Source organism: Eublepharis macularius, chromosome 16 (assembly GCF_028583425.1).
Source record: "Eublepharis macularius isolate TG4126 chromosome 16, MPM_Emac_v1.0, whole genome shotgun sequence".
Lineage (NCBI taxonomy): Eukaryota > Metazoa > Chordata > Lepidosauria > Squamata > Eublepharidae > Eublepharis > Eublepharis macularius.
The window spans coordinates 16,660,196-16,673,294 of record NC_072805.1 but is presented as its reverse complement, the minus strand read 5'-3'; the positions used below and the strand labels follow the sequence as shown (position 1 = coordinate 16,673,294).

Here is a 13,099-nt window from a genome sequence, read left to right as displayed (position 1 = left end):
TCTCCAATACTAAAATGAACAACAATGGAGATAACGGGCAACCTTGTCTTGTTCCTTTACTTATCGTCAATTTCTTGGTCAATTCATCATTCACCACAATTGCTGCAGTCTGGTCTCTATAAATTTCCTTAATTGCTCTGATGAATCTTTCTCCCAATTGTAGCTTTTCCATAGTGGCAAACATAAAGTCCCAGTTTAAATTGTCAAACGCTTTTTCAGCGTCAACAAAGAAGAAACCAACCTCTTTGTCACAACGCTTGTCATAATATTCAATAGCATTGATCACTGTCCTTAAGTTGTCTCTTATTTGTCTGTCTGGCAAAAAGCCTGCTTGTTCCTCCTCTATGACTTCCGAGAGCCACCCCTTCAATCTCTCCGCCAATATCTTCGCAAAAATTTTGTAGTCATTGTTGAGTAGCGATATAGGTCTATAATTTTTCACATTAGTCAGGTCTTGGCCCTCTTTTGGGATCAATGATATATTCGCTTCACTCCAAGTTTCTGGAATCCTTTGATCCCTTAAAACCCCATTCATCACCTCTTTTAGGAATGGTGCCAGTTCATTAGCCATTGTCTTATAGAATTTAGCCGTAAGTCCATCTGGCCCTGGCGCCTTTCCTAGATTTGCAGATTGTATTGCCTTACTTATTTCCTCGTCAGTTACTTCACTATTCAACTTATTTCTCCAAGCTTCCGAGATTTCTGGAAGTTTGGTTTTCTCCAAATATGACGCTATTGATTCTTTGTTTACTTCTTTTTTATTATACAGCTTAGCGTAAAATTTATAAAAGGCTCTACTAATGGTAGCCTGCTCCAAATACGTTTTGTTATCTTCGCAAATTTTATTTATTATCTTCTTTTCCCTTTTCTTCTTCAATTGCCATGCCAGGTACTTCCCAGGTTTATTAGCACCCTCAAACGCTTTTTGATTCAGTCTTTTGAGATTCCACTCCAATTCTTTATTGCTCATTGCTGTTAGCTGTTCTTGAAGTATTTTAATTTCCTGGTATACCTTCTTTTTCCCTGGTCTCTTTTTTAGCTGTGTTTCTTTGGCTTTTATTTTCTCCTCAATCTCTTGTCTTTTCTCCTCTTTCTTCTTTCTTGCTCTACCATTTAAGTCCATTAGTATGCCCCTTACAACCGCCTTGTAAGCATCCCAAACTTTATTGGTTGGTACTTCTTTATTCACGTTGTATTGTATAAAAAACTTTGTCTCTCTTCTCAGTATTTCCATATTCTCTCTTTCCTGTAACAAGTCCTCATTTATTCTCCATGCTTTCCTTTTTCTCTTTTTTCCAAATTTCCACATAATTGGGTTGTGATCTGAGCCTACCATAGGCATTATTTCTACCTCCTTAGTCCATAATGCTAAGTCTTTTGAGGCCCAGATCATATCAATTCTTGATAATGTAGAATGCCTTGCAGAATAAAAAGTAAACTGTCTGCTTTTAGGATATTCTCTCCTCCATACATCTTCAAGAGTCTCTTGTTGAATCAACTCAAAAAAAAGCTTTGGTAATAGTCCTCTTTTCTTTTGTGCCGTTGTAGTCTTTTTGTCTAGTTCCAAGTCTGTCACTCCATTGAAGTCTCCAGCAAGAATTATCTGGTCGTATGCAAGATCGTCTAAATGCTTCCTTAAATCCTCAAAGAAGCTTTCTTTTGCACCGTTAGGTGCATAAAGTCCGACTACCAACACTTTAAATTCCAAATACATTCCACTGCTACAAATCTAGCTTCCACATCTCTCATAACAAATTTTGGCTGTAGCTCCTCTTTTATGTACAACACCACTCCTCTTTTTTTCTTGTTGGAGGCCGCTACATATTCTTTGCCCAATTTTCCAGATTTTAAATATTTTACATCCTGCTTTCTGATATGGGTCTCTTGCAAACAAACAATGTCACATTTTTGTTTTAGTAGCCAGTGAAAAGTATTTTTCCTCTTATTCGGTGAGTTTAGTCCATTTACATTCCAAGATAATACTTTACACTCCATACTCATGATCTTGTTGGTAAGTCTTTTTCATTGTCCTTAATAAATCGCTCCATCTCTCGCTCAGATCTGATGCGTTTTTTGGCCCCTCCAAACTCAAAGGACACTCCTTCCGGTAACTCCCATCTGTACCTGATTTTCATGTCCTTCAAAATCTGAATTAGCACTTTATATTTTTTCCGGTCCAGTAACACTGATCTGGGCAGTTCCTTCATTATAATAATCGTCTTGCCATCAATCTCCAATGGATCTTGAAACTGTTTTGTCACAATCCTCTCTTTCATATTTCGTGTTGTAAACTGCACAATCACATCTCTTGGTAGTTTCCTCTGGGTTGCTATTCTCGAATTCACACGGTATGCCACATCTAGGATAGCCACAACTTCCTCCTCCTCCTTCCCCAGGTACTCAGCCAACACCTCAGTCATCTGTTCTTGCGCTGACTTTCCTTCCACTTCTGGCAAGCCACGAAAACGTAGCTGCTTCTCCATATGTTTAGTTTCTGCAACTGACATTCTCCCCTTCACCAATCTCATCTCTGTTTGTTGCGTGTCTGCTAAATTCTCCATCGCGTCTTCTACTGTTTTAACTCTCTGCTGCGTTCCTTGTAATTCACTTCGTATTGTTTCCATACCTTTTTTCACTTCTGACAGCTCCGATTTTACTGTCTGTGTAACCTCTTTAACCTCTTTTATCAGCTCCAATTTCGTGTCCTTAAGTTCTTTAATCATATCTAAAAGTTTTTTGTCCAGGTTTTTATCCAGGTTTTCTATTGCCGATTGCCACTCTTTTTTTGACATCGTGGGGCTTGCTTTAGCTCGCTCCCACGAATCCGCTCTCTTCCTTAACTCCGTGGCGTAAAATTTAACGTTTTTCTATTTTAAATGTCCCGGTCTTCTTATAGAAATTAAGTTTTAAAGAGTCCAAAATGTCGGGCGTCTTTTCTCTATGGTTTCTCTATGATTTTGTAATCCAAGATGGCCTACTTCCTCTTCCGCTGAAGCCGCGACCCTTCCCCTTTCAAAAATGGCGATTCCCTACTTCCTGCCCTCCAGCAAGGGCCGCTTCTCTCCAGCCACTCTATTGTTATTACGCACTTCCTGTCTCCCGTCTTCCCACAGCAGATCTCGCGATGGTGTCTTTTTCTCACAGCTCCAAAGCCACAGGTATTCAAAACAATAGTCCCATTTCTTTAATAACTTCTTTAAACTTAGTCTCTTTTTAAATTCGATTCCTGCCGAGTCTTCCCCTCCTTTTCACTAGTCTGTTGCAGTTTAAAAATCTACTTTTTTTCCTCTCTGTTTTTATCAATCTGTCCCGTCTCAGAAGATAATGATCTTTACCTTCTCTTCACTTTTCTCGGGTTGTAATCGCTGTTTCGATTTTAAGTTCTCCTCTCAGCTTCTTCCCCCAATCGATGCTTGGGTATGTAGGTCTTATGCCAGCCGAATTGGCCCCAAAACTGCCGCAGAGATTATAGCCGACCCGTCGCAAGGTGGGACCTCAAGGATCGGGGGGAGACTCGCTGTGTAGAGCCCCCCCTCGTCCGAGATCTAGCTCACCCTAGGGTCTTGAGCGTTCTTTGCCTGCTCCCCGCCTGAGAGCAGTCGGCCGCGGGCTATTTTCACCCCGCCGGCCGGTTAAAACGGCAGTCCGGTCAGCTCCGCAAGTGGAGCTGCGTTAGACCTCCATGGATCCCAAACAGGAAGTCCGCAAATTCTGCAGCTTTGACGCCATGACCAAGAAGCCAATTTATTGGGTTGCCAATTGTCTAGCCTCAGATATAGAACAAGAGCAGTTGCAGGGCAGAGTCTGGGGAGGGAAAGTGGCACTGATGCTATGACATCACTTCTGGCTGAGCACACTGGGTTAGGAATCCCCTCAATCTCTATGGTAAAGACCATAGAGATTTGGGGAAGTTCCAAGAGCATCACAGAGACTGTGACATAGCTCCCATTTTTTCTCCTCTTGCTCCATCAAGTGAGCATGGGGGATGCAGCACCAGGGTTGAATATAAACCTACTGAGAAGGCAGGGGAAGCCAAATGAGAACACTTAAGGATTACTGAGAAGAATTAAAAATATTGGTTTATAATGTGTTGCTTAAAGACAGTGTAAGTGCAAAGTAAAAGGGACATTATAAAATATACTAATAGCAGAGAAAATGTTGGATCCAACAACCTCTGAGCACAAGGAGGGGGAAATAGACAAAATTATCCTCTCCTCCCTCTTCCAACAGAGCAACTAGGCACCAAAATATTGCACTAGGAAAAGATGACATGCAACCGAAGCAAAAGGGGTGCACCACAAATGAAAACTGAGCGTGAATTAACTGTGTGCAGTAATTGAGGTGGCCCTCAAAAAACCCTGCAATCTGAGTTTTGCATTGCCAAGGCTTGCTTTGCGATGTGGAAACAGACCATTTCACAGTGCTTCTTAGCACTATAAGGATGCAAGATACTATAACTTTATGACTAATCGTTCATTTTAAATGCATCACCTTTCTCTCCACAGGAGCATTCACTGAACCGATCAAGTTGATCGTTGATGAGCCATATGACAGCACTGGCTTGATTCTTAAAGTTGAACACCCTGCAGTTGTGGCTGGTGATGGCTCATGCATGTCTCATGAAGACAGCACCCTCTACAGCACATGCCAGGAAGGCATCCAGCTGGCCAATGCACATGCGCAACTGGCAGCCAGAGGTATGGCCTGCGATATAAGATGGGCATGGAAAGTGATCTATTGGGTAGGGGTGCATATACTTTGCTCCAAAACAGAAAAAAAAACCCTGTCCCCAATAAAACTTGAATTTTTCAAACTAGAGAGGGACTCCCCCAACTATGCACACCTTTGCTGAACTGGGTCCTTGAGCAAGATTTGGGTAATTCTGCTGTTGCGATTGCAGAATTCAGAATGTTTTAGCAAAGGCTGTGGTGGAAACTGTTCTCCCTGAGTTCAAAATGGAATGGTTACATTTTGAAGGCAATCAGCTGTGCTTAAAAGGCATCGAAGTGGGGTGCTTGCTCCTCCACAACAAAACAGAAGTCAATAGTGGAACTTTAAAGGAGCATTTCACATGAAGGCCAAAGAAAGCAGCAATGAGCAGGAGAGGGGAATGGAGGGCTGGATGTGGCAGGGATGACACACATCCCCTCCAGCTGCTGTCCCCAGCGCCACCACCTCTTGCTCTTGCAAATCCCTTTGATCAAGGAAGATGCAATATGAAGAATAAAAAGGTAATTAACATTGTTAAAGGATTAAAGTAATGATACAACCTGATAAGAATCTTGTTGTGATATTACCGCATTGTATCATGCTGCAATCTTTAACCAAAGCTGATTATTTTTATGCTTCACATTGCACCTTTTTTCTTTAGACTTTTTATTTTTCATTTAGCAATATAAACAATAAAAAGGACAAAGAAATCCCTAACCATTGTAAGTAGCTATTCCCCTCCATTCTCCTCCCTTCCAATATGTTGCTTGTTCATAGTACTATTTATTGATTGATTTCATTTATATCCCACCTTTCTCCCCAGTTTGGACCCAAGGTGGCTTACATTGTTATCTTCTCCATTTTATCATCACAACAACCCTGGGAGGTAGAGGTTAGGTTGAGAATGGGTGACAGTAGCCCAAAGTCACCCAGCAAGCTTCCATGCAAGAGGAGGGATTCGAACCTGGTTCTCCTAGATCCCAGTCTGAAATGCTAACCACTATACCACACTAGTGTTCTCTAATAATTAATAACATTGTCATAACATCCAGCATAAACATATTATCTAATATTTGTTCATTTTTTCCCAATTTAAAACAAATCAAACAGCAAGGCAATAAATGCAGTGTCAAAAAGAAAAAGATTGAACAAGCAACCATTTTCTCCCCAATCCCGATCAATATTATAGACCCAAAACACCTTTGTGTCCCCTATTTCTCCCACTGGAGAATCTGACCAAAATTTTACATTCTGGGAGTAGAGATAAAGACGAGCAGGGCTTTTTTTCAGGGGGAACGCGGGGGAACGGAGTTCCGGAACCTCTTGAAAATGGTCACATGGCTGGTGGCCCCGCCCCTGATCTCCAGACAGAGGGGAGTTGAGATTGCCCTCCGCGCCGCCGAGGAGGACAATCTAAACTCCCCTCTGTCTGGAGATCAGGGGACGGGGCCACCAGCCATGTGACCATTTTCTTCGAGCACAACCCACTGAGTTCCACCCCCTCTTTCCCCAGAAAAAAAGCCCTGAAGACAAGAGGTACAAGAATTCCAAAATGCACATTATCTCCAGCGCAGCATTATTTCAAAGCTGTGAATTAAATATTTATTTTTATACCTCTGTGTCATCATCTCTTTTGACAAAGCAGGAGTTGCAACATAAGGATTCCCGCTACATAAATAATACCGCTTGGTTTTGAAATAGCTGCTTATGTCTTACCTATTTAGTGGGCAAAAACTGCCTTGCTAGAAGGAAGTGGTGGATTCCGCCAGCCTTCTTCTCAGTCACCCTCACTCTCCCCACAATGGATTTTATTTGGATTAGCTCTTTCTGTAGCTGCCCCCCAAGAGAGGCTGGAACCTCTGACCTCTTTCATCATTCATTGTGTGTAACACCCACCTCCCTCTGTCTCAGTCCTTTATGAAAGGTCTGACGCCTGAATGATTTATAACAGGTTTTTCTCTGCTACAGCTCCCTTCACGCTCCCTTTTTGTGATCTTGGGCATAAAAATCTTTGTAAAAGATTTATTCACCTCATGCATTGGAAGAAGTGTGGGTTGACTCATGAGAGCTGATGCTGGAATAAACTTTTGTTAGGCTTCTACAGTGCCACTCAACTTCCGCTCTCTGCTTGGGGCGCATTTTGGTTTTGGTTGTAGCAGTTAGTGGCAAGGAATGGTGACTGAAGGGCCCTGCTTTTGAGCACTCGTTCACGCTAGATGAGCTGGGGTTTCTTCCAACACTGTGCTGTCCACACACATGCACACGCATGCGCCATACATACATGCACAGTAATATATCTAATTCTCAACATGACCAGATCTGGGAATACTTAAATCCAGAGACTGGAGCTGTGAAGTGACAATACTTTCTACAAACCTGACAAATGGCAGGGGCAGGGCCCTTTCCCAGGCTGTTTGGGCTTTTGAGGAAGGACTCTTTGGGGCCAGGCCTGGCAGCAACTGCCAATCTGACGAAGAGAGCTGTGGTTCTCGAAAGCTTATGCTACAGTAAAGTTGGTTAGTCTTAAAGGTGCTACTGGACTCTTTACTATTTTGCTACTACAGACTAACACGGCTCACTCCTCTGATTCAAGAATCAAAGCTCGCTTCATCAGACACCACCTTCATAAAACCACTTCCATAAAAGCCAGTCGAAAAGAGTCCAGCAGCACCTTTAAGACTAACCAATTTTATTGTAGCATAAGCTTTCGAGGCACACAGCTCTCTTCATCAGATGCTTGGAGGGCAGAAGGAAACTGGCCAAATATAGAGGAGGGGGGAGGGGGAAGGAGGAGAGGGGGGATGCAAACAACTCCTTTGATATGGAGATGCAGGCAGCTCCTTTTGGTGTGGGCATCAGTTTGCTTGTGTAAAGGTTCAAAGGAGTTTGCCGTGTTAGTCTGAAGTAGCAAAATCAAAAAGAGTTCAGCAGCACTGCAGCACAAGCCCTCGATAACCACAGTCCTCCCCGGAGAACCAGTGTGGCTAGAGTTTCAGACTTGGATGTGGAAGACCCAGCTGCAAATAACCACTCTACCATGGAAGTTCACTGGGTGATCTTGGGGCAGTTACACCTTCCCGGCTTAATTTTCCTCGCAAGGTTGTTGTGAGGATAAAATGCAGAGGAGAATGATATAAGCAGCTTTGGATCCCATTGGGGAAAATGGGGGTATAAATTAATTAAATATAGGTGAAGATGGGGGGGGGGGAGATAAAAGTAGGGTTGCCAGCCCAAGTTTGGGAAATTCCTGGAGATTTTGTGGGTAGAACTTGGACAGGATGAGGTCTGGGGAGAGAAGAGAGCTCAGCAAGATATAATGCCACTGTCCACTATCTAGAGCAGTTATTTTCTCCAGGGGAACTGATTTATGTAGCATGGAGACCTGTTGTAAGTATGGGAGATTTCCAGCTACCACCTGGAGGTTGGCAACTATAGAAAAGGTAGCTAGGTGAGTAGGTGGGAAGGAGAGAAGGAAGCAAAGAAAGGTTGGGGGTTGCCAGGAAAAAAGGAAAGAAGAAATAGTGGGATGGAGAGATACAGGGGGAAATGGGGTCCTCCCCGCAAATCCTTGTGGGTTTCCCACTGTACAACTGGGCCTGGCGCAGGGCCAACACCACGCAACCAGTCCATAATTTTCCCAGGAAAAGGCTGTTGGGGGGGGGCTGAAAATAGGCAGTTAAAAATAGTTTGGCTGGTGGGTGGGATTGCAAAAAGGAAGTAGGAAAAGGCGAGAGGGTATGGGAGCTTTCAGAGAAAGAAGAAATGGTGGGTCTTTATGGGTCCCATACTTGTTGCAACAGTATATACAGAGTAGCTGAGTAATGTCCTCATGAATTTGGGTTGGATCCATCTAATTTTCCCACTTATTACAATCCCCTTTGGCCACACAAAGAGATGCTGCTGGGGATCATGGGACCTGGATGAACAAACGCCACGTGGGATGGGGGCTGCAATGAAGAGGGGAACTGGGATGGGACTGAGAAAAAAACGTGCTGGATCCAACTTATAGCCCTACAAAGAGGAGAGCTGGGCAAGATCCATGTAGAATTCAACAGTGCTTCCATCAGTACCCTCGAAGATATGTGTACCCTCGACACGGAGGGATTGAGGCTCACTTTCCAAACCAAGCCTGGAATCACATGATACAGCCTGAGCATAAGGGAGAAAACCTTCAGGACAATAATTGACCTCAGGTCCAAACTAGATGTTACATTTAACTTGTGGCTGCCATGTGGACTTGCAGGTTCCCTATGAGATCTCGCTTGTCCCAATTCAGATATTGTGGCTGGGGGGAGGGGCTTCAACACCTTTTTTCTGACCTGCAGTGGGCCTGGGGGCCACCCACAAATGCTTCCAAGCAATGAAGTAGAGATGGCTCCAGGCCTGTCTTAGTGGCTCCAAATTCTTTGCCCTCTTAGACATCGTCTTTCTGAGCTTTCCATTGTCACAAGAAGAGATCTTTTATGCCCGGATGTGCCACTGCTTCCTCACGGATGTCATCTTGGACTCCATCAGGCAGAAGGACCCCAAGGAAATTACTGCCCAAGTGGAATTGTTCGTGCAGAGGTTGTGGGTAAGCGGATATTGCTGCTCTTGAGTGGATGCAGATTTTTGCAGCGCGTGCTAGTGCTTGGTGGATAGCTAGCAAACCCCAGCTCACATCTGACCCAAGCTCTGCTATTCCCTTTGTGGTCTGATGAAGGGCCACTTGTTCCAGCTTCTAGCTTCGATTCTAACCGCTCAAGAATGGGCCCTGAAGAACATTTTAACTGATAAGGACAGCACTGGCCTTCCTTTTCCTTCTGTTGAGAAATTTAGAGAAGGGAAGCCCGCAACCAGGCATGGTAGTTAACTCCTATCCCTAAGGACCCCTAATCCAAATTTCACCTTCCAAGACCACCCCCACCTCTCTGAAGCACTCACTTGACTGCTTCTTTACTGGTTGCTTAGCCAAATTGGTGGAGGCCTCAGAATCCTTCCCACCCCCAGCCCAGTCACTGCCCACACTTCTAGAGGGTGGCTTGTTCTTTGAAACACCTCGGCAGAGCCATTTGGTCTCGGGTAGATCCCTGAAAGAAAAGCAGGGTTCCAGGCAGCTGCATGCTTGCCTTTTAGTGGTGGCGTGGCCTGGTTTCTTGCAGACCTTGCAGATCACAGCAAAGGAGTTTGTGGCCAGCTTACTGAATGTGACACCCTTCAAAGCCGAGAACCATACCTATGAGAAGTTACTGAAATGGCTTGAAGTAAGTATGAGCGATTGCTTCACTAATGCAAAGGACGGGACGTTTTGAGGGCTTTTTTCTTGTAATCTTAGCTAAGTAGTCTTCGGGGTGCAAACCCACATTTGACTTGCAAAGTAGCTTCCCCATTTTATTATTAACATGTTCATGTTTCTCCTCTCCCCTTTCCTCTTATAAAAGCTTCATAACACTCCCCCTCCCCCGCACAAAGAAAATTTCATTGGTGCTACTGATGTAATGCCCCCTGGAGTTATCTATCGTTATGGCAAACAATTTAGCCGACTCCCAGCCTTTTGGCCTTGGGTTCTATAAGGCACCTTGTAGTGAAGGAGGGCTATTGCAGCCGCTTAACGTTTCTTTTTCTCTTGCAGTTTACGCTGCCGTTCGCCTGGAAGTACAGTTGCTGTATTGGCCAGCTGATCAGAAAAGGATACTTTAAATCACTCTCTCACTTTGTTCTAGGGAAATATTTACAGAAGTCTTAATAAAGCCTAAGACCTCAACTTGCTCCCCTGTGAATATCTTGGCAGCTTCTGTCTCTTTCAATGACTGCAGGGGCCAGGTACTATTTCACTTCAGACTGTAAGGGCAAATCCTATCTTCAAGTGCGCTTCCATAGAAAAAGCATCATCTATGAAGGCAGGGCAGGCACTGTGCTAAATTGGTTCCCTCTGCTGCATGCAGGGAGCTGTGGATGCTCTCCTGTGTAAAATGCTCCCTGCACAAAGAAGAAGAAAATTGGCCCAGTCCAGAATTCTACCACCTCATTCTGCAGAATACGAGGAAGGGCTGTAAGCGGGACATTTTGGGGAATCAACGCACAAAAGGAAGCACAACACGATGATCATCTCTCTCCTGCCAGACGCAAGATGTTTGGCAGAAGCTTCCACAAGGTGGGGCGGGGATCAGGTCTGCGTGGGGCGGGGAGCGCCTCACGCTCCGCTGCCCTTTTGCTGGGGTTCCCTTTAATACCTCTGTCAGCTGCACTAACAGGCCATGGCCACTTCAAACAGGCATTCCACTGGGCATCCGTGGCTGCTGTGGGAGTAGCAGGAGCTCCAGGACCCTGGCAGGCCGTATCAGGGCCTGGCCCCTCTGCACTCGCCTGCTTCTCCATGTCATTCTGGCTGCATGGAATTCTTACCAGGGAAGAGGGACAAGCACAGGGCAGCGGCATCTCAGCATGTCCCCACTTCCCATTTCCCTCTCATTGTTTCAGACTGGGCTGGTGTGTGGTGTAGAATGATGATGGCTTGGTTCCATGGATTTTATTGGCAGCAAAGGTACCTGCAGGCAATGTGGCCTGCTGACAGCGGAGGCACACCAACTTTCATAAAGGTGATGTGCAATCAAAGGCCGTGGCTAGTCTTTTCTGAAGCAGCCTTCCCGTGCTACTTCCTACTTGGTTATGATCTGCCACCAGCCTCAGGATTATAGTCAGCAATATCAAGGACAATAGAGAGGGGGGGACCATGGATCAGAGGCATGCAAAATCCCCAGCATCTCAGTTCAAATGATCAGGTGGAAGGTGATGTGAAAGCCTGAGACCCTGGAGAGCCACTGACTGCCAGAGCAGACAATACTGACCTTGATGGAACAAGAGTCTGATTCAATATAAGGCAACCGCATGTGTTCATGATTATACAAATATCAAAGAGCAAATCAAGATCTCAGAAACCCGTGTGTGTGTGTGTGTGTGGGTTAACAAGGGGTGTGGGTCTCAACTCCATCTTGCTAGCACACCAGGCTGACCTCTTAGCGACAGACTGCTTCCTTTCGGGGATCAGTGAGCAGCAATTAGCTCAGATCTGTGTGTCTAAATCCAGTTTTAAAAGGTGAAGTCACTGGATTCCAGGGTCATGCCTGCCACAGCAACTTCTAGAAGAGGCAAGAGAATTCAGGGTCAAAGGGGGCAGATTTGGGTCCTGCATAAAGTGTGGGAACAGGTTTTTACTCTTCCAGGGCTAGATGGTTGGGTAGGGGTGTGCTTCTCAATTTAAGGGAGGGCCCTGAATGAATCTTCCGGAGGGGAGGCTGTGGGGGTCTCAACAGCACTGTCCGCAGGTGTGTTTGGAAAAGCCAAACTCATTTCCCACGCAGTGTATTCAGTTCATCTGAATGGCATTCTGGAGGACAGTGTAAGGCCATGATTCTGTGAACAAACAAACACCACACATGCCATTTCCAAGTGGTTGGTAGCAGCACCCAGAGCGTGTTGGGTGTAATGGTGCATTCCCTGCTGAAGCAGTTCCATTTAGGAAGGTGAAGACCAAAAGCCTTACAGGGTATTCAGTCCTATGAGAGAGGAGTCACAAGATTATTGGGCCTTCCCAAGAACTTGGGTATTATCCCTCCATCAGTCGGGTAACAGACATTGCATGATGAGTGGGATGCTTCAATAGAGGGTGGTGCAGAATAAACGGTACAGAACCTGGTGAGTGCTAAGAGACACAATTTCACAGACACGGCAGTGCTGTATAGCTTGCATTGTTAAGAGCCTCGCTCTCTCCTCTGGTGGTCTCCCAATGTGGGAGCTGTGCTCACTTGTAACTGATGTTCATCGAATGATTCTCCTCCAAGAAGCGCAGGATGGTATACACAGTTCTTGCTTCCCTGTTTTATCCTCACAACCCTGTGAGGAAGGTTAGGCCAAAAAAATGTGATAGCTAAAAAGTCATCCAATGAGCTTCATGATAGAACGGGGATCTGACTTTGGACCTCCCAGGTCTTTATCTGACACGTTAGCCAATACACCAAACCAGCACCGGCTGATGAACACCAGTTACGGGCCGTTTCCACACTACTCACCTTCATCTGGAACGGGGCGGGTCGTGAAAAACCCACGGAAGATAGCGTCTTCTCACACGAGTTTTGCGCGACATCGCGCAAAACTCGTGTGAGAAGACGCTATCTTCCAAGTGTTTTTCGCGACGTTGCGCCCCGTTCTGGATGAAGGTGAGTAGTGTGGAAACGGCCACAGTTAAGTGCAATCCTGCTTTCTTTGGCATGGCTGCATTGATTTGGCTGCAAGACACTGAGTTTCTCTGAAGCTAGCCTAAATTGTAAACGTTTTGTTACATATAACTGACAAACTTGCCAGATCTTCTCTTAGAAATGAACATGCGATCAAACAAAAATGCATTGGAAGA

General features: G+C 45.0%; 1 protein-coding gene across 1 annotated transcript in view; it reads left to right on the top strand.

The window, feature by feature from the left end:
• Window positions 1-10,435, top strand: part of KCTD19 (potassium channel tetramerization domain containing 19) — a 35,463-nt gene extending 25,028 nt beyond the window's left edge. Inside the window, exons 12-16 of the mRNA XM_055000241.1 lie at window positions 3,125-3,158; window positions 4,506-4,697; window positions 9,129-9,283; window positions 9,852-9,953; window positions 10,322-10,435. Of these exons, the coding sequence (XP_054856216.1) occupies window positions 3,125-3,158; window positions 4,506-4,697; window positions 9,129-9,283; window positions 9,852-9,953; window positions 10,322-10,435 (597 nt within the window). The remainder of the gene's footprint in view (window positions 1-3,124; window positions 3,159-4,505; window positions 4,698-9,128; window positions 9,284-9,851; window positions 9,954-10,321) is intronic.
• Window positions 10,436-13,099: the final 2,664 nt, after the last annotated feature.